The sequence below is a fragment of the Chlorocebus sabaeus genome, chromosome 24 (assembly GCF_047675955.1).
Source record: "Chlorocebus sabaeus isolate Y175 chromosome 24, mChlSab1.0.hap1, whole genome shotgun sequence".
Classification (NCBI taxonomy): domain Eukaryota; kingdom Metazoa; phylum Chordata; class Mammalia; order Primates; family Cercopithecidae; genus Chlorocebus; species Chlorocebus sabaeus.
Genome location: NC_132927.1, coordinates 68,785,855 through 68,800,657, shown reverse-complemented (window position 1 = coordinate 68,800,657; position 14,803 = coordinate 68,785,855). Strand labels below are relative to the sequence as shown.

Below are 14,803 nucleotides of genomic sequence, written 5' to 3'. Positions count from 1 at the left end.
TTGTATAGTGTGCTTAGCAAAAAAGACGTTCCATAACTACTTGGGGGTAAGGATGTGATTTGTTTTTATTTCACTTCTCCTTTTTGGGGATATTTACTTCCTCTGAAAATCAAATGTGTTCTCAAGTGTTCTTCAGTGTAATAAACCAGGGTGGTTCATTTGAAATCATGGTTTGGCAACAAGCCAGTCAGTTTGAGGGGAAATCTGATCCCACACTGGTCTTCTCAGCCACAGTCCCAGCCTGGGCTTCTGCTGTCATCCCAGGTGAGAGTCTGCAGACAGGTGTGCACTCAGCAGGAGGCTTCTGGGACTTCAGGTAAGAACATTCCCAAAGCGGGACTCACTTTCTTAAAGAGCTGTTGAGGTTGGCTGAGTGCCGGGGTGGGTCAGGGAGGGGCAGAAGCTCTGGCTGCTTTGGAACCACACAGTCCAGGTTCCTGTCTCAGCCCCACTGTTGCTGGCTGTGTGATCTTGGGCAAGTTTCTTCTTACCCTCTCCTGGCCCAAGTTTTCGCATCTGGAAGATGGGTAGAGCTATACCTACCCCACGGCTGCTTGTGAGGATTGTATGGAAAGTGGCTAACAGTGTCCATCACATTGTAAGTTCATGACACATGTCAGTTTCCCTTTATTATTTTTTATTTTTTCCTTTATTGATTTTTATAAGAGTAGAACAGATGTCTAGTTTGGTGGCTCTTCAATGCCTTCTGCCTGGTGCTCTGCCCCTGACAGGGGTGCCAAGAGGTGTGTTCGGGGAAGTTTGGGTTCAATTCAGCTGCCATTAATTAGTGAAGCCTTGGACAAGGTGATGTTGAGGACCAAATAGGGAGACTCAATGTCCCCACCTCCCAAGGGTCTCGTTGACAGAAGCTGCAGATTCTGACATGCAGGGTGTGGTCCTCATGGGTAACTTTGGCCTGTGGGAAGATGTGCTATGAAATGTTTGGGACCCAGTGCAAAATAAAAACCCCCTCCTGGAAAAAAAAGTACAGATTTCAAGAATTACAGATTGCAACAGCAGAGCATTAAGCCTAGCACAGGACGCTTCTAAGTGTGGGCCCCCTCTAAGCACAAGCTCTGTGCAGCTGCATGAGTCACATCCCCAAGAAGCCAGCCCTGGCCTGGGGTGACTGACTATTTTAGTTTGCCCCGGCCTCAGGGGTTTCCAGGGACCCAAGAAGTTCAGTCCCAGCTTGGTCACAGCCCAGCGGCTGCACTGTGCCAGCTCAGCCTCCAGCGACTCACTGGACCTACAGACCTCTCTGCCACATCCAGCTCTCTGACCCAGAAGGCCCAAGTCAGCCCCTGCTTGCAGGTCAGCAGCCCCACACATGCAGAGCTGGCTCCCTGCATGCCTGGCGATGCTGCCCTCCCTCGGACTCTGTGGGCCAGCCCAGCTGGCTTTGACCACCATGCCCAGCGCTTCATCCAGAGGCCCAAGGGGCAGTATGGCAAGAGCTCTGGCCCCCCTTTGTTTCCCACAGCTTTTCTCTCACACACTCTTCCTTCCACAGCCGAAATCCTGGACGAGGCAGTTTGAGAGCCTCCCATCTCATCTCCTCTTCCATCCCCAAGCTCCAGGGCTGAGCCTCAAGGTGGGCAGCCATCTCTCACATTGCAGGAGAAACCTTCATCCCAGGCACCCCGGCTTGAGGCACTCACCAGGCTCCAGAATCCCCTCCATGCCCAAACCCAGTGATCAAACTTTAAGAAGTCCAGATCATGCTCTCCTTTGCCCTGGGGAGACCAGCCTTCTGGAGAGAAGGCAGCAAGGGAACAAGAGTGGAAGCTTTGAGGGGAGCAGTTCCTCTTTGTTGCACGGTGTCTGCATTCTGCCTGCCATCATAGCGGCCACGCATAGGTGTTGGCTAAGTTGAAGGCACCAGGCCAGGCAACAGGAATGCATTATTCATATAATGGGTTTTGCAGGAAGTTCACCATCCTAGTTTTGCAGAGGATGTGATGAGGGTCTCTGAGAGGTCAAATCACGCAGCCCAAATCCTAAAGACTTCCCAGATGCCATGATCCAAATGGGACTCATCATCTCCCATGCCCCAAACCTGCTCCTCCCCTGGGCTTCCCTGTCAGAGGGCTGGGAGCTTTGCTCTCCTCCTCTCTCCCTCTTCTCTCGATAATCAGTTCCCAAATCCTGTGGGTGACAGTACCTCCACATGCACCTACAAGTCACCCTGCAAACACTGAACACCTGCCCTGAGATGACCTCTCCTCTCTGCAAATGGCCTCACCTCATTTCTGGGCTTCTGGCTCCTGGCTGATGGCTGTTGTTCTGGTCTTGTTACCATTCCCTCATCCCAGCCATTCTCCACACTGAATCGGGTGGCCCTGCAGAAATTGTAATCCAAAGCAGCCACTGCTCTGGGAAGCCGCCTTCAGTGGCTCCATACTGGCTGCCCCTCACGGCCGTCCCACTCTCAGATGCACCCTCACCTCCTCCCACTCTCAGATGCACCCTCACCAGCATCTCTCTCTTCCCCCTCTCACTCTTGGGCCCTGTGCTATGTCCTGTGGGTGATTTAACAATCACCATACATTTAGTGGCTTAAAACATCACACATTTATAATCTTACAGTTCATAAGGTCAAAAATCCAAAAATGAGTTTCCCTGGGCTAAAATCAAGGTGTCAGCAGGGATGCTTTCCTTCTGGAGACTTGGGGAGACCATTTCTTGCCTTTCCCAGCTTCTAGAAGCTTCCTGCATTCCTTGGCTCATGGACCCCACATTATTCTGACCTCTGCTTCCATCAGCTCATCTCTCTCTGACCCTCCTGGCCACCTCTTATGAGCACAGTGTGATGACCTCGAACCCACCCATATAATCTAAAATTATCTCCCCATCTCAACATCCCTCACTTAATCACACCTGCAAATTCCCCTCTGTCATGTAAGAAAGCGTAGTCACAGCTTATGAGGATTAGGATGTGGACATCTCTGGGGCGCATTATTCAGCCCACTGTAGCCCCCATGAGGTTTCCGGTTTGAGCTACTTGGAATTCTTTCATAATCTCTATATCATACTTTTTCCTGGTTATTCATTGCCTCCTTTTAAATCACAAAATGTTTGCTGTGATTTAAATGTATGTCTGTGTGCATGACTCCCCTTCATCCCCCTTGACACCCTTCATTCTTTAAGCCTTGGCTTGAGTCCATGTCTTCCTTGATTGCTGAGATGATTGGGTGCCCATTCTCTGGGCTCCTGCAGCCCCGCTGAGTTCACCTCCTCCCAGAATTGAGGGACACTTAGCTCCCTTCATCTCTGCAGCCAGCAGCTGGCATGACGCTTGGTACAGAGTAGGCCCTCAGTACACATTTGTTGAATGAATCAATGTGTGAAAAAGTACCTTTGTGCTGCTTCTAGGTTTCAAAGACTAGTATGAGAGATGAGTTTAGACATCCTCAGATTGGTACCTATGTTTGGTGGGGGCCACAGGTGAGAATATTTCAGACTGAGTTTGTTCAAGAACATTCCAAATGAATGATTACTAAATAATAATAGAAGCAAGCTTACAAACAAAAGATCATAAAAACCAGAGGCAGGTGATTCATTCTGGCCTGGGGGTCTGGGAAGGCCTTGAAGGAAGTATGGGCTCTACTCTGCAGGACAGAGGACTGGGGAAGCTGTTTCAAGTAGAGGGAGAGGGAGTAGTAGGAAGACAGGCACAGAGTCATGCAAGATAAAGAGGGAGAAGGGACATTCCTGGGTGATGATGTTAGCAATATGAGACAGGTCACCTCAGGTCATCCACTGAGGCCATCGGAAGTCAACAAATGTTTCTGTGTCTGTGTGTTTTCAAGTCCAGAGATGACTCCAGTGGACAGCCAGGATGGAAAATCGCTGCGCAGGAGAAAGAGGCTCCAGGTTGGAATGCAGGGAAATACTTTCATATAAGGAGCAGGTGGAGGAGAAGCCAGGGGAGGAGATGGAGAAATGACGAAGCAAAGGAGGCGAAGGAGGTGGTATGCGCCTGTAGTCCCAACTACTCAAGAGGCTGAGATGGGAGGATCACTTGAGCCTAGGAGGTCAAGGCTGCAGTGAGCTATGATCATGCCACTGCATTCCAGCCTGGGTGATAGAACCAGAACCTATCTCAAAAAAGAAAAAAAAAGAGGCAGAAGCAGAGGAGAATCAGAAGAGAGAATGTGTTTATTTGGGAGGACACTGTCTACAGTGTTAAAACCTGCAGAATGACCAAGGAGAGCAAAAGCCCAGGGTTATCATGATCTGACATTCAAGGCAGAGGACAGGATGTTCAGACCTCACAGGCAGTGAGTGGAGACTGAGTCGTGGGAGAGAGTCCATTGGTGGGGACAGAGAGAGGTCAGAATCCACTCCCATGTCTCCTCCCCACTCTACCACTTTGCTCTTCCTGGTGGACATCAGCAAGCAAATGCAGCTGACAGAAGCCTGGGAGAGGCCTGCTGCTGGAACCAGAGGGCCAGCAGACCACCTGCACCAGGACCTGTGTGAACTTGCAATTGCCTGGAGCAACTTTTAGGAAACATCAAAAACAACCTGAGAGAGGCTGGTGTGGTAGCCCAGGCATGTCGTCCCCGGTCCTTGGGAGGCTGAGACAGGAGGATCCCTCGGGCCCAGGAGTTCAATTCTAGCCTGAGCAACACAGCAAGACCCTGTCTCTGAAACAAACAAACAAACAAACAAACAGAAAATCCAAACCAAAAAACAAAGAAACCAAGCTGACAGAGACTGAGCTGTGGCTGTGAAGGCAGCTGAGGGGACGAGCTCCCAGGTAGATCAGATTCAGCTGAACTCCTGCTCCCTCATCTGTTCCAGGCAGCCCTGGGCAATGGAAGGGGCTGTGGCTTCTCAGGCTGGTTCTCACAGTCATTAGCCTAGAGACCCCTTTGTAAATGGGGAATGACACCCATTCTGTTTCATTGGCTTTGTAAGCGATGAAGTGCCAGATAGCAAGGGGGACACTGGGATGCCCAGAGCCTTGAGTACAAGGCCTACAGAACCCACAAAGCCCACTCACTGGAATGACCAAGATAGGGTCCTTCCTACTTCGTAATTGACTTCCTACCTCATAGATGAATTGGAATGAGATAAAATGAAAAGGGTTTCTAGCCCATCTAAAGTAGAACTTCTTGAACTATCTTTGGGCAAGATTCAAACAATATTTTAAAACAATTTTAGTCCATTGTGGATGGATATTTTTGTAATGCAATATAAAGAAATTACTGGAAAGATGCAATAAAAAAACAGATTCCAACAAAATTACTCATCACATTTCCATCAATGTTTATATTCTCTCTTATTTCTGTACTCATCTTGCTGCAGACTGATGAGAAGCCCCGTCTGTGAGCAGGCTTGGGTGTGAGTAGGGTTGATCTATCTTCTCACTGCTCAGTGTCGACCAGTTGCATGGACATCACCTGGGAACGTGCTAGGACTCTAGCCTCTTGGGCCTTATCCCATTTCTGCCGAACCAGAACCTGCTTTTTTGACAAGATACCCAACTGATTCGTGTGCATATTAAAGTATGTGGTGACACCCGTGGCAGCTAGGACTCAGGAATGTTTTGTAGAATGAAGGAATTAACCAAAACCTCTACTCCTGAACCTCAATTTCCCGTGACATAAGAACCGGTGACATCGACCTTCTTTCTGATGAGCAGGACCAACTATGTAATTTGCAGAGTTGACTGCAAAAGGAAAAGGTGGGGCTCCTTTAAAAAAATCATTGAGGGTTTCTAAGGTGGTGACAACCAAGCTGGGTCCTTCCAATGTGGGGCCATATGTGACTGCACAGGTCCCACCCTAGGAAGCTGCTGAGGTTCGACTGGGTCATTCTGGACCCATTCATGCTAGCCAAGGTAAGTGATGAGAATTCTGCTCTGTTTCCATCTATTACTGACCATTGTCATTAAAAAGCTCCAACCCCTTATTCTTTTTGAAGTTTATTTTTTCTTGATATGCAAATAGAGATGGTTTTGAATGGCTGTTATTCCACTGTATAGAATTCTTTCAAAAATACAAATATGTGTGTGTCTATTAAAACGTGAATAGAAGCTCTATTTAGGGAAAGATACTTGTGCTCATTTATTTTATTGATAGTGTACAGATTGTGATATATTGCATTACAATACTGACTGCTAGATTTCTTAGAAAGGTTTACTTTAGATTTACTGTAGATTTTTTTCTTCACAATAAAAATAAACTCATGCCAGTGTTCAGTAACCAATAATATCAATTCATTCAAATTTAATGACAGTTTTATTAAACTAAGAATCTCATGTCACATAGCATTCACAGTGCAGGAGGTCACAGTTATTGAAAAAATAAATAGAGGGATAAATATACTCATTATTTACAACTTTTCAACTCGATGATCCTGCTTTGCCCGTTAGAGAGAGAATGAACAAAGATGGTGGTGTTCAGCTCAGCGTGCCAGAACGATCCTGGGTGGACTCGAACAACGTGTGAACAGCCCCAGAAGTTCTTGGTTTTAGTTGTTTTTAAGGGGGTTCTTTCAGCACACAAGAGTCCTCTGATTCCATCTACCTGCTATTTGGTAGGCTCCCTCAGAAACCACGCCCAGCCTGCATCCCCGTGGGCATTGTGGATCCGCCAGGCCTCTCCTGACTCGGCCCCTTCCTTAGCAACTCCTGCATCCACCCATGGGTCTGGCTGCATCTGGCTGACAGCCTTTTTCCTCTCTAGGTAATCAAAGCTCTCTTTGTGCTCAGACACCAGCAACTACTCCCTGCTGGCGGCTGCTGGGCAGGAGACACAGGCAGAGGCGCCCTGCCAGGGAGTGTGTACTCTGAAATGGAGACTCAGCCTCATAGACCAGCAACCCCCACTGTGGAGCTCCCCAAGAGTTGGCCACAGTGGCTCAGCCACAGTTCTGTCCGCAGGGTCTCCAGGTCCCCCAGGTCCAAGCCTTGTGCAGGAAGCTCAAGGAAGCAGACAGTGTGGTCATGGGGTCTGCGGCTTAGAGGGCAGGGATGAAAGGTGAGGGTGGAGATGCCCAGTGGCCAGAAAAAAATCACAAGAACAACTTATTTGGAAAAACAGAGCTGCCTTGTTCGCACTCCAGTCATTTCTCGGGAGGGGGGAAGTCCTCTCTTCTTCCATTGAAAGAGGACTGCGTGTCTGTCCTGAACGGACTTGAGAAATTCTGTGTGGAGAATTCTGGAGTGACCGCAAAGAAGGCTCTGTTGTTTGGGACATTCCCTTTAGGCACAAAGGCAGATCACACCAAACCATGCATCTAGAAACCAAAAGCTGCACATTCCCTCTCTTGATAGCTTAAAACATTTGTTTTCCAGTGATGGGGTGATGAGGGTACCGACTCTCTGCAGGATTAAGAATTTTATTGGCCTGGTCCATGGACGAGTCCCAACCAACATATTGCATAAGAAGCAACTGCTTGGGCCATGTACAGTGGCTCATGCTTGTAATCCAGCACTTTGGGAGGTCAAGGCAGGAGGATCACTTGAGGCCAGGGGTTCAAGACCTACCTGGGCAACACAGTGAGATCCTGTCTCTAAAAAAAAATGAAAACAAATTAGTTGGGTGTAGTGGCATGTGCCTGTAGTCCTATCTACTTTTCAGGCCAAGGCAAGAGGATCACTTGAGGCTAGGAGTTTGAGGCTTTCGTGAACTGTGATTGAGCCACTGCACTCCAGCCTGGGCAACAGAGTGAGATCCTTTCTCAAAAAGAAAAAAAAAAAAAAAAAAGCAACTGTTTGAATTCTAGCAACAGTGGCAATAGGTATGGCTTAAGCCGGCATTTGTCACTGGAGTTATAACTAAGGAACAGCCAGTTCTCAGACCTGTAAATCCAAGGGATAGAAAAGCCACACAGCCAAGGGCTTGACTTTCCCATAGGCACAGTGTGGATTTTCAGCTCTCAGAGATGCCGCCCGTGGCCCTCAAATCCTGGTACCAGGGTATCCCGGCAGCAGACATGTTCCTAGACTTGATGAGAGTATATTGTCAGCCCTGTTCAGAAGCGGGAGGAAGACTCACAACTTGGACAGCTGGACACTGACACCGTGAGACTGAATAAAGAGCCTTAGAAACATGCAGGTGAAAGACGACCCGTGCCCCTGGCAGTGTGTGCTTGGGAATGTTTCAGGATTTCACAGAGACGATGGCACCTGGGAGCCATTTGTCATTGAAAAGTTAGGAGTTTTAAAACCCCCATCAAATAACCAAAGCCCTAAAACCTCTCAGCTGGCTTCCCTGGAAAGATAGCTCCACCCTGGTCACAGAATGGGAGGGAAGTGCCTCTTCTCTTGATTCTGGACGAGCACCCATTTCTTTGCATTGGGAGCACAGTGACAGGCTGGACGTCCTCTCATTAGCTACCCAGCCTAAAGCTGAGCACAAAACTAGTGTCCCAATTTGGTTTTCTTTATCAACAAACAAATACAGCAACCTAAATCAAAATGCTTTTTTTTGGCCAGGTGCAGTGGTTCACGCCTGTAATCTCAGCACTGGGAGGCTGAGACGGGTGGATCACTTGAGGTCAGGAGTTTGAAAACAGCCTGGCCAACATGGTGGAACTCCTTCTCTACTAAAAATCCAAAAATTAGGTGGGCGTGGCAGCGCATGCCTGTAGTCCCAGTTACTGGGGAAGCTGAGGTGGAAGAATCACTTGAACCTGGCAGGTGGAGGCTGCAACGAGCCAAGATGGCGCCACTGCACTCCAGCCTAGGCGACAGAGTGAGACTCTGTCTCAAAAAAAAAAAAAAAAAAAAAGGCCTTTTTAGAACCTGTACCCTGTGGATATGCCCTTTGGGGAACAGCTCTTTGCAGCAAGGCGAAGGTTCCCCCTACACAAGCCAGGCTGGCAAAGGTTGTGGCTCAAAGTGAACAGCAGAATCCCGTGTTCTCTGTCCTGTGGCACAGGCCTAGAGAAAGACCCCCTCACTCTTGTTCCCATATAACTGACACAGTGGGGAAGATTTTCCCGAAGGACAGGAAGGGCTCCTCTCCATGCTTTGAGAAGCCCCGAGGGAGGCTTCATGCTTGAAGGGCTCACAGGATGAGCTCCAGAGACCAGAAATCCTTTGGGTGCACACACATAAAGAGAGAGCAAGGGCAGTGCTTCAGGCCCAGGGTTAGGTAGGGGTTGACGGACTTACTGCCACCCAAGAGCTGCCCACAGAGCATTTTCAGAAATTTCTAGAAGTTTCTATGGGCACGGTGTGGCACCAAAGCTGCCGACAGGAGGACCACCTCAGGTGCCCCAGGTACTCCTGCTAACTGCCCCCAGGGGAGGATGGCTCCCTGGAAATCATGTCTGGAGGGCATTAGAGAGACCATAAATATGTAAAGCATGGCATTTGGGTACAATCTTCTGAGGATTTTCACTCTGACAAGTAAGTTCTTTGTTTATTTGAGCCACAGGTATTTGCTGAGAGTGGCTCACAGACACAGCACAGCCAGGAAGGAGCATGGCCCGGAAGGGAAGGAAAGACGGGAATGCGAGACAAAAGACCAACCCCTCCAGCAAGGACCCATTCACCCAGGGCAGAAAGGTCTCTGCTTCTCAACTGCTGAATTCCAAGGGGAAAGTTCCAAAGTGTGGCAACAGAACCTTTCCAGTTCCAGTTTCCTAAGCCCAACTCGCCTGTCTCCCATGGAGGGAAGGCATGGAAGGTAGCCTCAGCCGCTGGCACTGGGATTCATTCGCTCTTGCTTTTTCCCAGGGGGGATGAACTCTGATCCTCTCCTGTCCCTCTGTCCACCTCAGCTTTAAGTAGGGGGAGGGGCCCCAGGATTCAGAGAGGAGAAAGGATAGGCAGAAAGACGGGTATCCAGCAATGACACCACCCACACCCTTCCCGAAATCCTGGTCTGCTTGGGGAGTCGGGGTTCTCTGAGAGGTGAGCTACTGCTGATGCAACTAGGCTTGCAAATCTCCATTAACAGGGAATAGCAAGTGGAAGAAACCTGGACCCTGGGCTGCCCAGGAACGGGCTTTGGTCAGGGTCTGCAGGACTGCCCTGGGGTGATACACACACCCCACCTGGTCAGGGAAGCTTGGTGCCTTATCAGCTGCTTGGGTCTGTCAAGGCAGGGGACCGACAGGGGCAAAGCAAGAAACAGTCCTAACAGGTGAGGGGTAAGGAGCAGGTGAAAATTCACAAGGGCAGGCTGGGCGTGGTGGCTTACACCTGTAATCCCAGCACTTTGGGAAGCTGAGGCAGGTGGATCACCTGAGGTCAGGAGTTCGAGACCAGCCTGGCCAACATGGTAAAACCCTGTCTCTACTAAAAATACAAAAATTAGCTGGGTGTGGTGGCAAACACCTGTAATCCCAGCTACAGCCTCGGGAGGCTGAGGCACAAGAATCACTTGAACCCGGGAGGCAGAGGTTGCAGAGAGCCAAGATGGTGCCACTGCACTCCAGCCTGGGCGACACAGTGAGATGTTGTCTCAAAAAGAAAAAAAAGAAAAGAAAGAAAAGAAAAAAAGAAAATTCATAAGGGCAGCCAGTTCTGTGCATAAGGAGGAGACACAGGTGACAAGGAGAAGAGGCACAAGGGCCAGCAGACTGTGGGTAACAGGAAGGATGGGGTGGGTAAGGCGAGGACTCTGTCCTGCCCACGGTGCCCTTAATTACCAGTCTCTCATTGCAGCTGACCCAGAACCCTCCTCCAGGGCCAGGTTCTCAAGATACCAGACACCTTCCACTCTAACCACGCTTGACCTGGTTTGGCAAAATTCCAAACCAGAAGTCCACAGGAACCACCTGCTCCTGTCTCTATAGGCATTTTCCATCTGAGTACAATGGTTTTTTTTTTTTTTTCTTTTCTGCCCCCAATGAGAAGAGCGAAATTCATTTTTTTAAATTGCCTATTTCTGTAGCAGAGTAATTACCCCATGCTAATGAGCTTTGGGAATAAACTAAAGTAATCCTGCGTAGTGATGAAAGCGTAATTTAAAAATGAAGGCCTAATTAATCATGCAATTCTTTAAACTTGTGATGCAAAAATATTTAGTTAAAAAAGAGAATTTTCCACCTACAGTGTACATATAGTTTTCTAGATTTAATAAATGCATAGATCCTTTAAAGGAAGTTACATTGGCACATTAAAGTCAAAAGAAAATTAGCCAAGAGGAGCATATTACATATTAAAAAACATTATTTTAGTTTCTAACTGCAACTTTAGAGACTAAGCGTATCCATTTAGAATCTCAAATGGGTTCTGCTGAGGAAGAGGAGGGTAATTAGGATACACATGCTCTGAAAGCTACACAAGGCTTCAGAGAATTGAAAACCAGCAGGGACGCCATCAGGGGCCACATGGCCTGTGCCTTGTCATAGCTAAAAATAATTGTTTGGTCTTTTTTTCAAGAAAAAATAGAGGCATTGGATAGGGACAGATATTAGGAAATGACCTGAGGAACCCAGGAGTCAATGATATATTGATGAGGTTTTGACTCAAACAGTAAGAACCAACCAGAAGGGTACAGTCATACCCACATTCACTCCCCAAGTGTGGCCAACTTACAGAGGCTGGACTGGGAGGGGTGCTGGACTGGTGCTTGGCCTCTCTTCTGCTATAACTGGCCATTGAACTACAGACCCTTGACCTCTCCAAGACACTACTTTCTGTTAAGTGGGGAGAATAATCCCTACGAATATCACAGGGCAGTTTGGAGAATCAAAACAGAGACAGAAGCACTTTGGAACCCAGATGAGCCTGTAAGATGGGAGGAACCAGGAGAACTAAGCTATTAAGGGGACTGAGTGGTCCCGAGGGCTCTGGCATCCCTGCAGCTAAAGTTGATACTGATGAATCTACAGGGTCCCTGCCTTCCCACTTGGCTGATTTCTTAGGAAAATCACCCTTGTCCTCAAGTTGAAGACCATGAGCCCAATTTCTAGGTTAAAAAAAAACAAAAAGAGAAGCCTGAACTTAGTGGAGCTACGATACTAATACTGATGTGAATCCCAAATAGAAGACTGGTGGTGGGGGTGAGGTCCTGTCGCAGGCTCATGCAACAGGGAACTTAAGGGACACAAGCATGAACACTTCCTCCTTTTGAAACTCGGAGGCCCTAAAGAGCACAGTCAGAAATTCCAACCAGGTCACGATCTTTGAGTCTCAGGAAGGGATTAGCTACTGGATTTAAACTCATCACCAAGTTTAAAGCGATGTCTGGTGAATCACAAAAAAATGTTCTTTCCTCTTACATCATTATGGGTAGTTCCCATACATTCATCCGTGCAAAATATCTCAATATTCAAAGTGCATCAAATCGGATAGACTTTTGCAATAGAAATATTAAAAAAATAAAAAACCTCTCTATAAAATTAATTGTGCTTTCTTTTTTAGAAACCATAAACCATAAATGGTTTGTATTCATAAATCTTTTAAATATATATTTGAGAGCTATGAAGTGGTCGAAAATTATTTTATATTTTTCTATCTAGTTTTGAGTCAGCCTCCCATTGTCGGCCTTTCACATATAGTAAACTACGTGGTTCCAGAAGCTTAGCTCTAAATATTCTAAATTCTGATTTTCACACTTGCCTTCAGCTAACCAGAAAGCAATTTGTTGTTTTTCAGGCAATCTCTCTTGCATAATTAACCAGCACTTCTGACACACTCAGTCCCGTTCAGCAGGCTATGAAATTTGTTGGGCATATAAACAACTGGACCTTTCAACAGGGTGGTTTTGAAACTACAGCATTAACAAATAAATGACAAACCCACAAGGACAGTGCATTGTGTCACATAGAAGATCTGGAAAGTACAGCTGTAAACTATAATCTCCAGTCTCTGAGTTAGCACCTTTCCACATTAGTCTCTTACCTTTTTCCCTATTCCAAACCAAACACCTCAGTGCCAATGCAAGATGGCGCACAGAGGATTTGTGTCTCTACGATCATTACCTTTTTGGTGTGTATCATGATCCTTTCATATGGAATGATAGTTTTCAAGTATGATGACCTATATGATGTTTCATTGTTTAATATTTCATTGCTTATTCTCTGAATGCATCAATAAAAGTGAGAAGAATATTCACTCATTTTCTCTCTTCTGCAGAAAAAAAATTATTTTCATTCTTCCAGTTTTTCCAGGAAAAGGGGTAGAATGTCTGCCATCATGGGCCCTAAACCCCAACAGGTTGAGGCCTTGCCCCTTCCAAACTATGGGTGCTTCCAGCAAAATTTGGAGGCTCCCAGGAGCACATGCTGCCTAAGGAACCGCCTCTGGGCCGGAGGTGAAACCTAAGAACAACATTCCTATTTCGCACCTGCCCTATGTGATCTCGTGCTCGCAAATGACCTCATTTCCGAGGCTGCCTGCAGAACAGAAAGACAAACTGCATGCAGAAGTCCTTCTGACTAAAGTGTGCAGGAGAGATGAGATGCTCGACACATCTCCGTGGTTGGCAGCTAGGGATCTTCGAAGCTGCTCAGATAATGGCCCCTGAATCCAGCCTTGCAGGGGTGGAACTCCAAGGAGGAGGACGCCCAGCAGCCTGGCCTGTGACCAGACAAATACCACGATGACTCTTCCTTCCAGTGTGTGAAAGAACGGACAGTGGCTGCCTATGCAGGAGAGACCTGTGGTGGGGGAAGGAGGGGAGAGGAGGACGCCAGTGTCACAGGGTGTCCAGATCAGCTCCCAGGGGCTGCGACTCAGCGCTAATCGTCTTCCCGGCACATCGGCAAGTTGACGAAGGTAAAGACGTTAAACTCTATCATTATGGAGAAGCACAAGAAGATGGCGTAGAGAACCAGCACGTAGACGCCCAGCTTCCGGTCCAGTTGCCACTTGTTTAGGTGGATGCCAAGGACCTGGGAGGACAGAGTGCAGGAACTGGGCTTGCAGGGCAAAGAAATACAAAAGGCATTTCTACTGGAAAGCGATACCTAAATGAAGAAGCCTAGAACATTCTGCAGAATGTGGGCAAGCGTAGGGGGTGTGCTGCAGGACGATCCTCAGTTTGACCAGAATAAGCCCTAGAAGGCTTAGACTTGCCCCATGAAAGGGCGAGTCTCTGGCCTGGCCGCATTGACTCAGGGACACACAGCAGCCGCCCTTGTGGGACCGGCCCTCCCCAGGCAGGCATGTCACTTCCTCCCAGCTGGTCATAGGCGTGTGGTCCTCCTTGCCCAGGCCTTCTCTAGAGACAAACGGGGGCTTTAGCTGGATGACCCCTGTGCTTCAGAGCATGGCACCATGGTCTTTTCCCTTGTCTTCTTAGCACAATTTCCAAGGCTCCTATGGACCCCTGGCTGGGCAAATGTCTGCTTGAGCCATCTTTCTCTTTGCCTGTGCGTGTTGTGTGTGTGTGCGTGTGTGTGTGTGTGTGTGTGTGTGTGTGTTTGGGGTAGAGGGTTAAAGCAGAGAATTATCTTACATTTCTCCTTGACCCTTCTACCCTTCCTTCCACTGCCTTCCTCCTTGTCCCTCAATCAAGGCTTCCTAGGGCTGGATCCCAGGACCTCACTGGAGCATTGCAGGTAAAAAGTCATGAGTTCCCTAAGGACAGACCAACCTGAGTTCAAATCCTAGCTTTGCCATTGCCCAATTCTGTGACCTTGGGAAAGTTAACCCCTGAGCCCCGATTTCTTCTGCAATGGGAATAACAGCACCTCCCTCACTGGACGGTTGTAAGGATAGAATAAAGTGATGCTGAAGTCAAGTGCTCAGCACAGACCTGGGCACATGGAGTAGGGAGGCCTCGATAATTCTGATGTGCTATCCTGAGGGATGTCATGTCTCCCATTTGTCAGCTCAGATGTGCAGGGGAGGATCTCTCTCCTACTGGCACTAGAGAGGGACTGG

At 48.0% G+C, this 14,803-nt stretch overlaps 1 protein-coding gene across 2 annotated transcripts in view; it reads right to left on the bottom strand.

The window, feature by feature from the left end:
- Positions 1-5,305: 5,305 nt before the first annotated feature.
- SLC24A4 (solute carrier family 24 member 4) overlaps positions 5,306-14,803 on the bottom strand; it is a 178,873-nt gene continuing 169,375 nt past the window's right edge. For both annotated transcript variants that reach the window (XM_007987632.3, XM_007987635.3), the window contains exon 17: positions 5,306-13,809. In XM_007987632.3, the coding sequence (XP_007985823.3) occupies positions 13,657-13,809 (153 nt within the window). In that variant the 3' untranslated portion in view covers positions 5,306-13,656. The remainder of the gene's footprint in view (positions 13,810-14,803) is intronic.